This window comes from Quercus robur, chromosome 5 (genome assembly GCF_932294415.1).
Source record: "Quercus robur chromosome 5, dhQueRobu3.1, whole genome shotgun sequence".
Classification (NCBI taxonomy): domain Eukaryota; kingdom Viridiplantae; phylum Streptophyta; class Magnoliopsida; order Fagales; family Fagaceae; genus Quercus; species Quercus robur.
In genome coordinates, this window is record NC_065538.1 from 54,280,592 (window position 1) to 54,295,607 (window position 15,016).

At 33.1% G+C, this 15,016-nt stretch overlaps 1 protein-coding gene across 2 annotated transcripts in view; it reads left to right on the forward strand.

Annotated features, from left to right (window-relative positions):
• Nucleotides 1-4,477: 4,477 nt before the first annotated feature.
• The window catches only part of LOC126728961 (probable leucine-rich repeat receptor-like serine/threonine-protein kinase At3g14840), a 35,744-nt gene continuing 25,205 nt past the window's right edge, over nt 4,478-15,016 (forward strand). The window contains exons 1-18 of one of the 2 annotated variants that reach the window (XM_050434734.1): nt 4,478-4,646; nt 7,662-7,836; nt 8,584-8,655; nt 8,746-8,814; nt 8,892-8,963; nt 9,227-9,298; nt 9,412-9,483; nt 9,622-9,693; nt 9,786-9,857; nt 9,987-10,058; nt 10,151-10,222; nt 10,753-10,821; nt 11,776-11,841; nt 13,670-13,732; nt 13,824-13,859; nt 13,971-14,011; nt 14,218-14,615; nt 14,684-14,879. In XM_050434734.1, the coding sequence (XP_050290691.1) occupies nt 4,547-4,646; nt 7,662-7,836; nt 8,584-8,655; nt 8,746-8,814; nt 8,892-8,963; nt 9,227-9,298; nt 9,412-9,483; nt 9,622-9,693; nt 9,786-9,857; nt 9,987-10,058; nt 10,151-10,222; nt 10,753-10,821; nt 11,776-11,841; nt 13,670-13,732; nt 13,824-13,859; nt 13,971-14,011; nt 14,218-14,615; nt 14,684-14,879 (1,789 nt within the window). In that variant the 5' untranslated portion in view covers nt 4,478-4,546. The remainder of the gene's footprint in view (nt 4,647-7,661; nt 7,837-8,583; nt 8,656-8,745; nt 8,815-8,891; nt 8,964-9,226; nt 9,299-9,411; nt 9,484-9,621; nt 9,694-9,785; nt 9,858-9,986; nt 10,059-10,150; nt 10,223-10,752; nt 10,822-11,775; nt 11,842-13,669; nt 13,733-13,823; nt 13,860-13,970; nt 14,012-14,217; nt 14,616-14,683; nt 14,880-15,016) is intronic. The other variant, XM_050434733.1, reaches the window with a different exon arrangement.

Sequence of the window (15,016 nt, forward strand, 5' to 3'; positions counted from 1 at the left end):
TGGCTGGCACCATGTCGGTGACCTTTACGAAGACAAAACAATTGCGAGTCTTGTGTAGGGATATAGAGTCAATTCTTTATACCCCATCTGGACAAACCTATCAACTGACAAATTTGGCTTCATCAATTTGGCATTGTCTGTGGTGATGACTTTCGAACTTTAAGTTGGAAAATGTAGCCCTACCATTCTCAATATCCCGATGGAACCCAAATGCTCTTGGTTAATATAGAAGAAAAAACCATTGCTACGAAGACAAAACCAATGCTACATTAACCAGTAGCATTGGCCTTGTAGATCCAAATACTCTCGGTTAATATAGAACTCACCAAGCAGAATCAAGAGATGAGACAACGGCTACAACAAGAAGAAAATCACTCACCAAAGAGGATAAAAAACAACAGTAACAAAGACAAGGCTCAAGGCCTAGAGGATAGCCATGGAAGAGATGGCTCAAGGAGGATAGAACAGTCTAACAATGCGAGTAACGATCTCCTCAAGAGCATGAGAAGAGAGATGGAAGAGCTTAAAAACCCTATGAAGGAGAAAACAACTAAGAATCTGGACGGAATGGTGAAAAAGACTGATTCACTATTCACAACGAAGGTTCTAGAGTGTCCCTTACCACCGAAATTACGCCTTCCACAACTCGAGTCATATGATGGATTGAAAGACCCATTGGATCACATAACCACCTTCAAGATGACCTTAAGCATGCAATAAACTCCAAACGAGATTGTGTGTCGATCTTTCTTGACGACCCTCAAAAGAGTAGCACGAGTATGGTTCATCAAATTGGCACAATCATCCATAGACAATTTCGAACAACTGAGTAACTTGTTCATATGTCACTTTGTTTGTGGACAATGTCAAAAAAGACCAGTGGATCATCTACTCACGGTCAGACAAGAAAAAGGGGAATCATTAAGATCATATGTGAAGCAGCTTAACAAGGAAGTGCTAGAATTGGACGAGGCCTAGGACAAAATGAAACTGACTACGTTCAAAGCCAATTTGAAGTCCAAAGAGTTTGTAATGGCACTTGCAAAAAGCCTTCTAGAGTCAATGATGGAGTTATTGTTTCAGAAGTACATGAATGCAGAGGATACTCTTGCTGAAATTGAAGTAGGAACACATGAAAAAGAAGGATAGGCACTCAAGATGATCCAAAAGGGCAAAAGAGGGAAGAGAAAGATCACTCGTCTAGCCATGACCGCGTCAAGCAGAGAGATGATAAGGCCCAAAAGACGGTAAATTTCACACCCCTAGTAATGCTTGTTGGCAAAATTTTGATGTAGATTAAGGACAACTACCCTCTTAAATGGCCAAAGCCACTGAACTCTTCACCTAACGCTCGTAGTAAGAAGAAGTATTGTCATTTCCACTGAGATCACAGACATTACATAGATGAATGTAGGGGCTTAAAAGAGCAGATAGAAGAGCTGATCTAGAAGGAAAAGTTACAAAAATTCATGAAGAAAAGTACGCCAAAACCATAAAAGCAGGAACATCGAGCAAGATTCGAAGATAAGCTTAGAGATGAAGAAAAACAAAAAGATAGTCCAAAGTGACTATAGGAGAAATAAGAATAATTAATGGGGTCCAACAGCAGGAAGATCCTTTAAATCTCTCAAGAAGTAACAACAAAGATAGGTCAACAGCATCCACACGATACTGCCACTAAAACACCAAAAAAGAGAAACCATGGATACGATTTTCTCAGAAGAAGATGCTAGAGGGGTGAAACAACCATATGACAACTTACTGGTCATCATGCTTATGATAGATGGATTCAACGCTAGGCGAGTCCTCGTGGACAATGGGAATTCTGCTGACATCATTTACCCTTTTGCTTTCCAGCAGCTTAAGGTAGATTCAAAGAAACTTCATCCATTCGAATCTCCCTTCGTTAGTTTTCAGCGGAGATAATGTACTCGAAGGGAATAGTAACTATAACAGTCACGGCTGGTTCATATCCTCCCCAGGTAACCAAACAACTTAATTTTTTGGTGGTTGACTCTCCCTCGTCCTTTAATGTGATCATAGGATGACCTACACTCAATTGTTGGAAAGCTGCAACGTCAACATATTGTTGAAGGTGAAATTCCCAACAGAATACGGGGTAGGAGTAATGAAGGGAGACCAAGTTTTAGTTCGCGAATGCTATTAGGTAGTACTAGCCTTAAAGGAGAAGCAAACATAGATGATTGAGGAGAAGAATTCAGGAGCAATGGAGGCACGAGAAACAATTGAACTGGTAGAAAAGGAGCCAATGAAGATAACAAAAGTAGGGACGAGCCTCGACCCTTAGACAAGGAAGAGATAGTCAAGTTCCTGAAGGAGAAAAGATAGTCAAGTTCCTAAATGTAAATCCCGAAAGAAAACCAGTCCAAAAAAGGAGGATGGTTTTTGCTCTTGAACGAAATAGAGCCATAATGGATGAAGTAGACAAACTACTTGCAGCCAAGTTTATTCGAGAAGTCTATTACTCAGATCGGTTGGCCAACGTCATCGTGGTAAAAAAGGCGAACGAAAAATGGAGAATGTGTGTAGATTTCACAAATTAATGATTTTTTATGGAAGATTTAATGAATAAGAACTAAGCAACAATTAATGATTTTTTATGCAAAATTTAATGAATAAATTCATTCTAAATTACATAGATTTGATAAATGAAAACTATGATTATTAAAAAAACCATTAAAAAATATGATTGTTAAATTTTTTGAAAACATTGAGAATATGTTAGGCACATGGTTTTAGAAATCAGTACAATCAAATAACTGGAATGGTGAGTAGAATAGGGGTCAGACCAATGGTTGAACTGATGATGTCATAAATAAATGAAATTACTAATTATAAAAATAAATAAATAAATAATTTTATAACTGTTCATTTTAACTAAAAAATTAAACAATAGTAAAACATTAAACTTTAGCTTACCAACTTTTAGACACCACTCAACACAATTCAACCAAAACAAAAACAAAAAAACATATACAAGCACCCACAAGCCACAAGCCCACTATAAAATATTTTAGTTATTCTTTAACCTTTCAAATAACAAAAAGTAAGTGCACCAACGGGTAACAATATCATTGCCCACTTGATTTTTTTTTTTCCCTCCGCACATTCTACATGTTAATATTCTAACTACCACACATTTTGAAATCCATACATCCACACGTTTGGTTCAACAATAGTTCTGTACATATAATTTTGTCATCTCACTTTTGCTCTTCATATCTCTTTTTTCAATACTCTCTCTCTCTAGTGAATATGTGCATGTGCAAGAGGCAAGAGTAGCCAAAAAAAGCCTCAATTGAAGCAGACAGATCATTATAAATCTGCTTATCTTTGGGCTTCTGTGGTTCTTCCTCAACACAAATATAGTAAATCTTTTTTTTTTTTTTTTTTTTTGAGCAAAAGGTAAGTAAAGTAAATATGATGTTTTTGGTTCTCTATGGGTGTCTTAGGCTTCATCACTTCATACTTGAGAGAGTATTTTCAAAGTCAAAATCTCTCTTCTTCTTAAATCTAAAACAAGATCCCTCTCTCTTTTTTTTTTCTTTTCTTTTTTTTTTTTTGGGGGGGGGGGGTGTTAAAAAACACTACTGCTGAAGTATTTATGAAGAAATGCTTAAAATCGATTTAATCGGTTTTCTCGGTTGAATTGGTCCTGTTTGTCCAATTTTCTTTCATTTCCTGTTTTAAATAATAACGGACCGTATTAAGGTTTGGTTTCTGTTGAACTAGTCAAATTGACCAGTCTGGTCTGGTTTTTAAAACCATGGTTAGGAATTTGAAAATATAATAATTGGGAATAAATAAAGGTAAATTAAAAAATATATATTAAAAAAGAATAAAGAAAGATAAAAAGTATGAATAAAAAGATAATATTTTAATGAGATTAAAAAAAATAGAGAAAATATGTATTTGAAAAAGTAAGTATGTAAAAGGTAAAACTTTACTCGAAAGTTACAAAAACATGGAAAATATGCCAATTATCTTATGTCTTAGAAATGGGACGTAGTCCAAACTTTTGAAGATTCCAAAAGCAAAAACAAAAACTTTAGAATTTTAAGAGCCCTACTCTTTAAGTTGTAGGGGACCGTCAACATTTAACAAGTATATCTATACATATATGGTATATCAGACTTTCTGCACTTAGGATGTGATTGGATAGAACTTATTTTGCTGAAATTGAAAATTGGAAACACTGTAGCAAAATAATTTTTAAATGTGTGAATAGTACTGTGAGACCCATTTTTAATGAAAAAATTGATAAAAAATGAAATTTGTGGATCCGTAAACAGTGCATATTTGCACTGTTCACTGCAGGGAGTCCACATTTACGGTTACTGTTCATTGAACAGTAACCGCAACACTCCAACACTCCAAAACGCGTGAAAAAAAAAAAAAAAAAAAAAAAAAAAAAAAAAAAAAAAAAAAAGGAACAAAACGCAGCTCCAAACGCAGAAGCTGAATACAAACACACTTAATTTGCAAGCAGAGCTCGTGGAATAACCAGTCGGCAGAGCAAACAATAATGGCAAGACTTGTTCTTCCTTACATTAGCTTTATAGTGTTCTTGTTACTTATGTGCATGGCAGCACAACCTGGAACAGGGACAACTCATAGTGATGAAGGTCAGGACATTCTTTGCTCTGCTTTCTATATATTTTTACTTCATATATAGGATCAAATCTTTTCTTTCAAACTGAACATCTATATATTCAGCTGTGTTCAACAAAAATCGTCAACATTAGTAGGCGAAAACAGTATAGTCGATATCCAATATATTGCTCCGATTGATTATTGTTATTTGATTTCTTTAGTTCTATATAGATGTATCATGTGTGTCGGTGTGTGTTTGTTTCTTCTTCTTCTTCTTCATTATTTTTTTTTTTTTTTTTTCCTTTTAAGGAAGTTTAGAAAGCCTCTAATATTTTTCTGTCACATCAGATTAAAAAAAAAAATTTAAGCTACGCACAATTTTAATCTAAAAAGAAAAAATTATTAGTATTAAGAAAAAAAAAAAAAAAAAAAAACCCTTACAAACCCACGGAAATTTGGTTGGCCAGGGAATTGGTCATGGATATGAGAAAGACTAGTTATATGGAAAAAGAAATATAAATGATATATATGTGGGACCTTTGTCTTTTTCAAACACGATATATCATCCACAGGTTTCCTTCTGAGATTGAGACTCATGAGATGCAATAATTTTTCAATGGTTGAGAGTATCAGAGTTTAATTTTTTATTTTATTTTTTAACTTCTCTCACCTAAGGTTAAGATTAAAAATTAAAATTTTTAATTCTCAATCTCACTCTCTTTTGCACTAGCTGAACTATAGAACGTGAACGGGGATTCAAATCTTTCCTTCATCACCAACTTTGGTATGGACGGTGTTGATTTGTCTTCGTACATTCTGCATGTATGATTTTACTTCTTGCAAGTTTTTCAAATCTTTTGGGATAAGAGTATTCACATTGGAGATGTTAAAAAATTTAGTATTTAGGTTTCATTTAGGATTTGAAAAAAAGTTCATTTATTTTACTTTTTAGCTTATTTTTCGCCTAAAATGGGTCTCATTGCACTGTTAAGTAAGTCTCATTGTTCCAAAAGTCAATTTTTAGCTTTTTTGTTATACACTTTCAGTAAAAAGTTTTCAGTTTCAGCAAAATAAGTAATTCACAAACGGATTCTCAATTAACACCTCAAAAGGCTACTTTATTTATTTGAACACATCACTTAATAATACACCTAATATTTCATCTTCTATTTTAACATACAAGTATACTACCCAATAAAAATTCATTTTCCTATAACTCATGACACAACCAGAATCATCCACAACCTATAGCAACCATTAAAACCACCATGATCACCCACTAGTTCACATCACCCATGCACCATCGAAACCCAAAACCACCATGATCCACCGTCACCCAATCAAATACTTACTGTGATTAACCCAACCAAAAACACACTAGATCACCCACAGCTGACAACAACACTATTGTCACCAATCAAAAATCACTATGATCAACCCAACCAAAAGCCCAAACCAAACTCAATCAACCATAGTGACCGAAAACTCAGATCAACACTTTAACCTACTCTAGCATAATATAAGTGTATATGTGTGTAAAGTTTCTTCTTAAAGATTTGAATCTCGACCCTTATAGAGTGACCATCACGCCAAGAAAATAATATTCCAAAATTGAAACTTCCTTTTTATAAAAATAACTATTAATTCTCCTATTGTAATCAAGGAAAATATATATTCTTATATGTAACCTTCAAATCATAACATATTATCTGCATATTTTCTAACTAATGTCTTGAGTTTTATAATTCTTTAACAATGTTATATACTTTTTAAAGTCTTTTACAATCAACCCATATTTTGATACTTCAAAATGAAATGTAAGATAGAAAGAATAAATATTGGTACTTTTAAGTAAATCAAAAAATAAAAAATAAAAACTCATGCATCGTCTTTAGAAAATCAAGGCCTACATAGAATATTTTAAAATTTTCAAATATATGATCATATTGTAGATATATACTTCTAATTTAATTTATTTTTAATTTTACCTTTTAAGTATTTAGGTAATTTGTGTGAATGTCTTATATTTATATGAATCTTTGAAGTTTGAACTTCTTAAGTGAATGACTATATATTGATTATTTATATTTTTGACTTGTTAGAAATATCTATTTATAGTGAGCTTAAATTATGAATTAATATCTTAAGCATAAACTAACTCTAAACTAGGCTTGAAAAAATCAATTGAAACCAAGCATGGGAAAGCAAATTATAGGTTACATATATCTTATATTTACTATTTTAATATTTTTTTTTTTCCATTTAATAAATTAAGTCATTTTTTTCTTATACTAATAATAAAATTTAGAATTAATTTTGTCCTCAATATTATGTTTTAAACTTTCTTCCCTAAACATCTAAATTAGAAACACTATAAAGTAACAGGTGAAATTCAAGTCTCTCAACCTATTATGTTGAAATTAAGGCATTAACAAACTCAGTGCCACCTCATTAACCCAACCATTTTAGTACTTTACATAGATGGGGTATCCAAAGTCAGTTGGCCCAATGAAAGAGCCCAATTGCTGATTCAATTTCTCATAACTCAAAAGAAAATGTGGGAGAAGAAAAGACCTTGAGAAAACTTTGAAGATTTTGATCTTAATTCTTTTAATTTGCTTGAGGCAGCTCATGTCTTATTCGTTGATAAGGCATTACAATTGGATTCTTTTTTCTTTTTTCTTTTTTCTTTTTTCCTTTCTTGAACCTTTTAATGTGCATCTCAAGGTTTGAGTTTTACGGTAATAAGTTTTTATGGTTTTAATTTGAATCTATAACTTAAAATACTTTTTTGTTCACCCATAGCAGCAACTATTATAATAGTAACTTGCCACTTACGATTTATTGTAAAAGTGTTGTGAAAATGTTGTGGACATAGTATTTTTCAGTTAAACTTTAATTAAGATCTTTATGATCATAATATTACATTATATGAATTTATTACTTGGTTAAGGAATTTGAATGCTATTGACTATATTATAAATCTAAAACTAACAAAAAAGGTAAAAGGTTAAAAGGAAATTGATTATGTTTGATTTATCATGCAGTGAAAGCCCTTGGTGAAATAGCTGAACAATTGGGAAAGAAAGACTGGAATTTCAGTGTGGACCCATGCATAAATGACTCAAGTTGGTCAACACCAAAATTGGATTCGAGGCCACTGTACAACAATTCTCTCATTTGCAATTGCTCCGTCCCTAGTGTATGCCACGTCATTGCATTGTAAGTAAAAGTTAAACTTTTATTTTGCTAATCAACCAAAAGAACAAATTGCATAGTGCGAAAATTTTCTCTTCGTTAGATGGGAGAAGTGGCAACTGTTTTAGCTTATTAGGGTTTACCGTAGCTTCTTCCTTCTTTTTATTTTTTATTTTTTTATTTTTATTTATGTATTAAACTTTAAATTTTAGATGAGTACTTGGGTACCTAGTTAGCTTACCTACCATGACTTATTTAATTGAATTACCCATTTGGGTCTTGTCCAATTAACACAAATATTTAATCAGGTTGGGTCAAGACTTACCCAAATTAAGTGGATCGTGGATGAGTTAATAGGTTTAGGTAAAAATTGTCACTCCTACTATATACGGGCCTTATTGTATTGCTCAAGATATTATACAACATATGTAGAGTTTTTTTTTATTCAATTGAAATTAAAGTCATGATTTCCAAATACAAACTTTTTCTATTGCTTTTGGAGCACGTGTAAAAGTGTATAAAACAGTTTGTGTATAATAAATATTATTCTTTAAAACCTTAGGAAAATGATCCCTCCACCCCAATTGTATCTTCAATTCTCTCAAATTTTTAGCTGGATGTACAACACATAATATTTTTATTTATTATTATTTTTAAATGAGAAGGAAATAGAGCATTTAGTAATAGATCTTATCCCAAAATTTTATTAATACTTCTCTCTTTTTCTCTCCCTCTTTATTCTAAACAATTCAAAATATCCTTGTCACACAGGTTTCTTACAGGGCAGGATCTCGGCGGTGTGCTTCCACGGTCCTTGGTGAAGCTACCCTACCTGAAGTCCCTGTAAGAAAGAGTACCCATTATTTGTTTTACTAATTAGTACTCGCATAATTGATTTAACCACATAATTGCACAATTTCCTCTTGATTATAGTGATCTCACTCGTAACTTCCTTAGTGGTAACATACCCCACGAATGGGCTTCTACAAAGTTGGAATTTTTGTAAGTGATTCCTCAAATCATGTCCAAGATTAGCCATTAAAGGCTCATTCCTATTTAATTGAATGAATTTGCTACAGGTCCCTCTCTGTGAACAACTTATCAGGACCAATTCCAAGCTTCTTGGGAAGCATCACCACGCTTAAGTTTCTGTATGCTATTATTGTATCATTCTTTCTCACCAATCATAAAGTTTACAAACTAGTGTGACAATAAAAGTGATCAGTGGACTTAAATCACCTAATGAATGAATGTTTAAATTGTTTATTGGTGATTGGTGACACATTGGATTGTAAGCTCTACACAAAAAAATTTGTAGTATTTCTATCATCACTTGTTATATAGACAGTAAATTATGTCATACTTCCATTTGGTCTAACCGGGTTTAATATTTAAGAATATATTATACATTCAGGAGTATAGAGAACAATTTGTTTTCAGGAATGGTTCCCGATGAGCTTGGAAAGTTGGTTAACTTGGAGAATCTGTGAGTTTCTTTGTATTTTTTTCCCTTAATTTTTCAAATAAATTTGATTTGCCATTGATTTGCTTAATCCTTAGCACATGAAATGACCTCAACTTTAATTTTGGTTTCTGTAGCACTCTTAGTGCTAACAATCTCTCGGGAGAGTTGCCAGTCGCACTTACTAAGTTGACCAAATTAACAGAACTGTAAGTGGTTGAAACCTTTTCCGTGGCTGATAATACTTTAAGAGTTTCCTTGAATAATATCTTAGTCATTTTGGTGATTGTAGCATTCTTCTTGTTTGTATTTTGTTCAATAATGTTTCTATTTTGGGATACATGCAGTACAATTAGCAGTAATAACTTCACTGGAAGAATGCCTGACTTTTTCCAAAGTTGGAAACAACTTGAGAAATTGTATGTGCTTTTTCTTACATCCTTCTCAAAATCTCTTTAAAGCAAAAGGTTTTAGGTGTGATCTAAATCCATTTGAATTGTGTTGTTAACAGAGTGATCCAAGCTAGTGGTTTTGAGGGGCCAATTCCTTCTAGCATTTCTATCCTGAGTAACTTAACAGAGCTGTGAGTTCTGCCTGCTAAGTTAGAGTTCTTGTGTCATATAATCACTAGGATATAGTCATTTAATTTTTAAATTTAAGATTTTTTTTTTCCTGAGGAACTAATAGTTATTGATGATGAAACTTCATGTAGAAGGATCAGTGACTTAGTTGGAGAGGTTTCAAATTTTCCAAACTTAAGTAGCACGACAAGCATGACAATATTGTAAGCCTTTCTTTTGTTGTAAAGTGCAATGAATTGGAATGATACAAAGTTTATAGCAGGTTCACCTTACCTGATGTTTGTTTACATTGCAGGATGTTGAGGAGCTGTAATATCTTTGGACAAATTCCTACATATATATCAAACATGACACAACTCGCAATTTTGTAGTTCTTCTATACTTTCTCTTTTACTGGAAAATAATAGTGAACTGCAGCCTTATACGATTGGACAAAATATGCTCAATTATCCCATTACTTATTATACATGCATATGAAAGTTCAAATCGAAATTAGAAACTAAGAAGTTTAAAGACTTCGACTTTCAATAATTCTTTATTTTCTAGAACTTAGAGGACGTAATTATTTTAATAAAAATTGTGGCAAAAGTCAAAATTAGAAAAGAAAAAATAAAAATTTTGGCAATATTTTATAAAGTTAAAAAAGAAACGAGGCTAAATTGGGTACTATTTGACAGAGATGTGGTATCCGGGCTAAAATTTATATCCTCTGATTGATTGAACATTTTTTGTGTTTCTCTATCATTTCATTTTCACAAAATATTATTTTTTCAATTTTGACTTAATGCTTTTTAGTAGTGGGCATTTTTGTTTTATAAGTTTTTCTATATTCAGCTGTATAGTAATATAAACCATCTTTTCTGTTATTATGACATCTGTATTGTTATATACTTGCAGAGATCTCAGCTTCAATAGATTGGAGGGACATATTCCAGATTTGGATCATCTAACAACGTTGGGGTTCATGTAAGCTTCACTACTAAACCCTTAATCAGATTCAATTGTAGAGTAAATTCAAACAAACATTCAAGCAGCTAGATCACACAACGATATGTAACCTAAAAGGACCTTATATAATTGGGTTTGGACAATGAGTTTTGGTCAACGTCTATGGCAGGGCCGGCTCTATGGTGGAGCAAAAAATGCAACCGCCTAAGGCCCCAAGTAAAAAAAAGGCCCCTAAATTTTAACCAATAAGATTATTTATAATCAATAAATAAAATAATTTTTTTTTATTAAATGAAAAACAAATAAAAAATAGAGAAAAATGCAACGTCGTCCACAATATTTTTCACAACACTTTTACAACTAATGCTAAGTAGCAAGTTATTATAGCCTATTGTTGATGGCAAAAAAATAATTATAGTGATATTTTCAAATAAAAAACAAAAAGCAGTTTAAAATCTAGGATTTGTTGTAAAAAATATTGTGAATGTTGCACTTCTAAAAAAAAAGAATAATAATAAGAGTTTAATTAGCAAACTTTTACTAGTTTTCATCTAAATCTACCACTACCACCACTGTTTTACTTACCACTATCAATCTACCACACCAACAAGTATGAAAAATTTTGTCAAATTTTTTTTGTCTTAAAAATTCAAAAAAAAAAAAAATTCTATGTAGTTCATGTTAATTAGTAGTAATTTTGCAGCTAAATAAGATGATCAATTTTCGCCTTAGGCCCCAAATGCATCAAGCCGCCCCTGGTCTATGGGTCAATCTGCGAGGAACTTCACTCCGCATACACCTAAAACTAGAATCCTCTCAATAGACTAACCTAAAAGGACCTAATTGGGCCTTTTAAGAAAATCTGGTATTCAAATATTACCAAAATTACAAAAGAAAATAGAGCAAGACCCCCAAATATAGTCATGCTATTAAATGTTTATTGATGATATTGTGTGATCTCTTATTAAATAGGTATCTGACAAGCAACTTTCTCAATGGAACTATTCCAGATTGGATCAAGAGGAGAGACGATCGCTTGTATGGTTTTATCCTAAATTCTACATCAATCTTGCTATTATGTGTGAATCTAGACAAACAATAAGTTTAGAGTCACAAAAAAAACTCACAACTCTCGAGGTGGCAAGTTATTAGTAGGTACAAAAGTGATGTAAATGATGGACTTATATGGGAACTAATGAAACTCGCCAACTTAATTGTTGTCTATAGAATTTTTTTTTGAGAAACTTCTCTCAATTTTGTTGAGAGGTAAATAGACTTAACACACACACACACACACACAGGGAGTGGGGGGCCGAGTTTAATATCACACAACTCACTCCACACAAAAGCCGGTAACTCTTGTGGGGAGTGTGAAGGCTTTAAACCCTTGTGGACACACACACACAGGCGATGTGGGACAAACCCACTTGAGCTTTTTTTGAGAAATTTCTCTCAATTTTGTTGAGAGGTAAATAGACTTAACACACACACACACACACACACAGGGAGTGGGGGGCGAGTTTAATATCACACAACTCACTCCACACAAAAGCCGGTAACTCTTGTGGGGAGTGTGAAGGCTTTAAATCCTTGTGGACACACACACACAGGCGATGTGGGACAAACATGTTTTTAATGTTACTTCATGATATTAGAACAGTGTAATACGTAAGAAATATTACTCTACACGTTATCATAATGCCACTTTAGGGACTTTATACATTGCCCAAAATCTTTCTTTTCCTAGATAATTTCGAGAAGAAAGCCTACAATGATAACATTGACTGACAATTAATTCAAACTTCAAAAGGACATTTTCTGTGATGCTGTTTCTGAATTATTGAAACGATTTCTTTTTACCAATTTTATATCCATTTTGAATAATTTAAGGTATTAATAATTTTATCTAAATACTCTTATAAAGTATCAATTTGTTATTTTGTTGCGAGTTGTAGTGGGTTATGTTAAGTCCATGTTTTTTTTTTGGCTTAATTTGCTTATAATTAATTCTCTCATTTTTATGCTTTTTTTTTTTTGGGCATTATTGTTTCTGGGTAGAATGTTCTTGAGCTAGGTCACATCTTGGTCAAAGCTACATTCTGCACCCTGCCTGCGACCTGCTTAGCCTACAAGTTGACACGTGGAAGCTAAAGATGGAGTCTTTTATTTATGCAAGTCGCAACTAGCGGTCGCGAGCTGCATACATACAGAATGTCTTGCACACTCTCTGGATGTTGGATGTGTGAAAAGAGTGTGAGCAAAGCTCATAAACCAAGAGTGAGCATTGTTCATCCCAACCTTTGTATGAGAGAGAGAACCCATGACGTTAGAGTGAATTCTTTCGTTCTTTCTTCTCCTTTCCCTCTCACCATTGATATATCTTAAAGAGGATATTTTAACCATCATATTCTTCACCATATTTGAGTGTTAGAGAATTGATTAGTTTGGAAACTGTTGGAGTTGTCTCAAATCCAAATCAAGTTTGGTGGCTCAAGTACTTAGGGGGATATAGACTTGGAGGGTTTATAATCATCCTTGTACTACAACTATTCATACTAGTGGAGTTTTTTAATAGAAGTGTCAGCAGAGAGGTGTTTTCCACCCAAGTGCTTGGGTTTTCCACTTTGTAAACACGTCTTCGTGTTTACATTTGGTTTGATTTATTTTCCGCATTTTCATATTACTATTATATGTTTTAGTTCATTCGTGAATATGCTTGCAATATGAAATTTTGGCTAAACACATATATTGGACTAATTGGTTGATTTTGTCTTATTTTGTTTAAGCTGTAAAATTTGATTAAGGGGTCTAAATATTATGCTAAGGTGTTAGTAGCATTTCTCAAGTTCTAATATAATTTGTGCAGCCATATAGATCTTTCTTACAATAATTTGTCAGAGCAATCTGCACCATCCTGTCGAACAAATTTGTAAGTTTCTGCCTACTGGAGCTTTACACACTTTTCTCTCTTGATAACCTTTCCAATTTTCTGAAACTAACTGATTTTTCCATTGCGCCAGAAATTTGTTCAAAAGCTTTTCTGGAAGGAACAACTCGTAAGTTTCAAACTTGTAGACTCCTAAGAAGAACCAAGCCTTTTTTTTTTTTTTCCCTTCTTCACTTTTATGTTGAATAACTGACACTCTTTATCTACTTCACTGATTAAGAATACTTAATGAATGCCTGAAGGACTTTCCATGTTCAAAAGGTAATCATAAATCCATTGAAATCAAGTTATGAGGTATATGCTTCAGCTATTTAGTGGTTTCCTCTTTTGTAGTTTCCTTCCAAAATGGAGAAACCTTTTTGGTTAAATATTAAATCTTGTACAGAATAAGTACATAAATTAATTAACAATACAATGGATACTTCATTGTTGTTCTTTTATGTCCTTTTGTATTTGATCAATAATAGGGTGCATCATCTATGTAGATCGGTATTCATTGCATATAAATTGCGGTGGGAAAGCAACCACTGTTGGAAACATAATGTATGAAAAGGATGATGACTTAGCTGGTCCTGCGGTATTTTTTCCTGTGATGGAGAGGGAGAATTGGGGATTCAGTAACACTGGAAATTTTTGGGATGTCACTACCCTAAATGACTATGTAGCAAAGAATGTATCTGCACTTACAATGAAAGAGTCTGAACTGTACACAAGTGCACGCCTATCTCCTCTTTCAATCACATATTATGCTCGCTGCTTAGCAAATGGACGTTATAAAGTGAAACTTCACTTTGCGGAGATAGTATTCAGAGACAACAGATCTTTTTACAGTCTTGGAAGGCGGATATTTGATGTTTATATCCAGGTATTCCATCAAATTTATTTTTATCTATATGTTATAGTGGAGGAGTTGAATGAATTGATTTGCTGCAGGAGGAACTGGTGATGAAAGATTTTGATATTGAAAACACTGCACAAGGGGTTGATAAAGCAGTTGTTAAGAAATTTAATGCAGTTGTTGAAAATAGCGTTTTGATGATTCGCTTTTATTGGGCTGGGAAAGGGACAACAGCTGCGCCAGAGGCAGGAACATATGGTCCTCTCATTTCAGCTATCTCTGTGGAATCTGGTAACTGGATTGGAGATTAAGAATCTTGTTGTTGTCCAACTTCTTCCACATTCAGATTAAATTGATGAAAAATAGCAATTTATTGGAAGTAGAACTCCATAATTATCTGCATTTAAAAAGAAAGACTCAAAACCAGG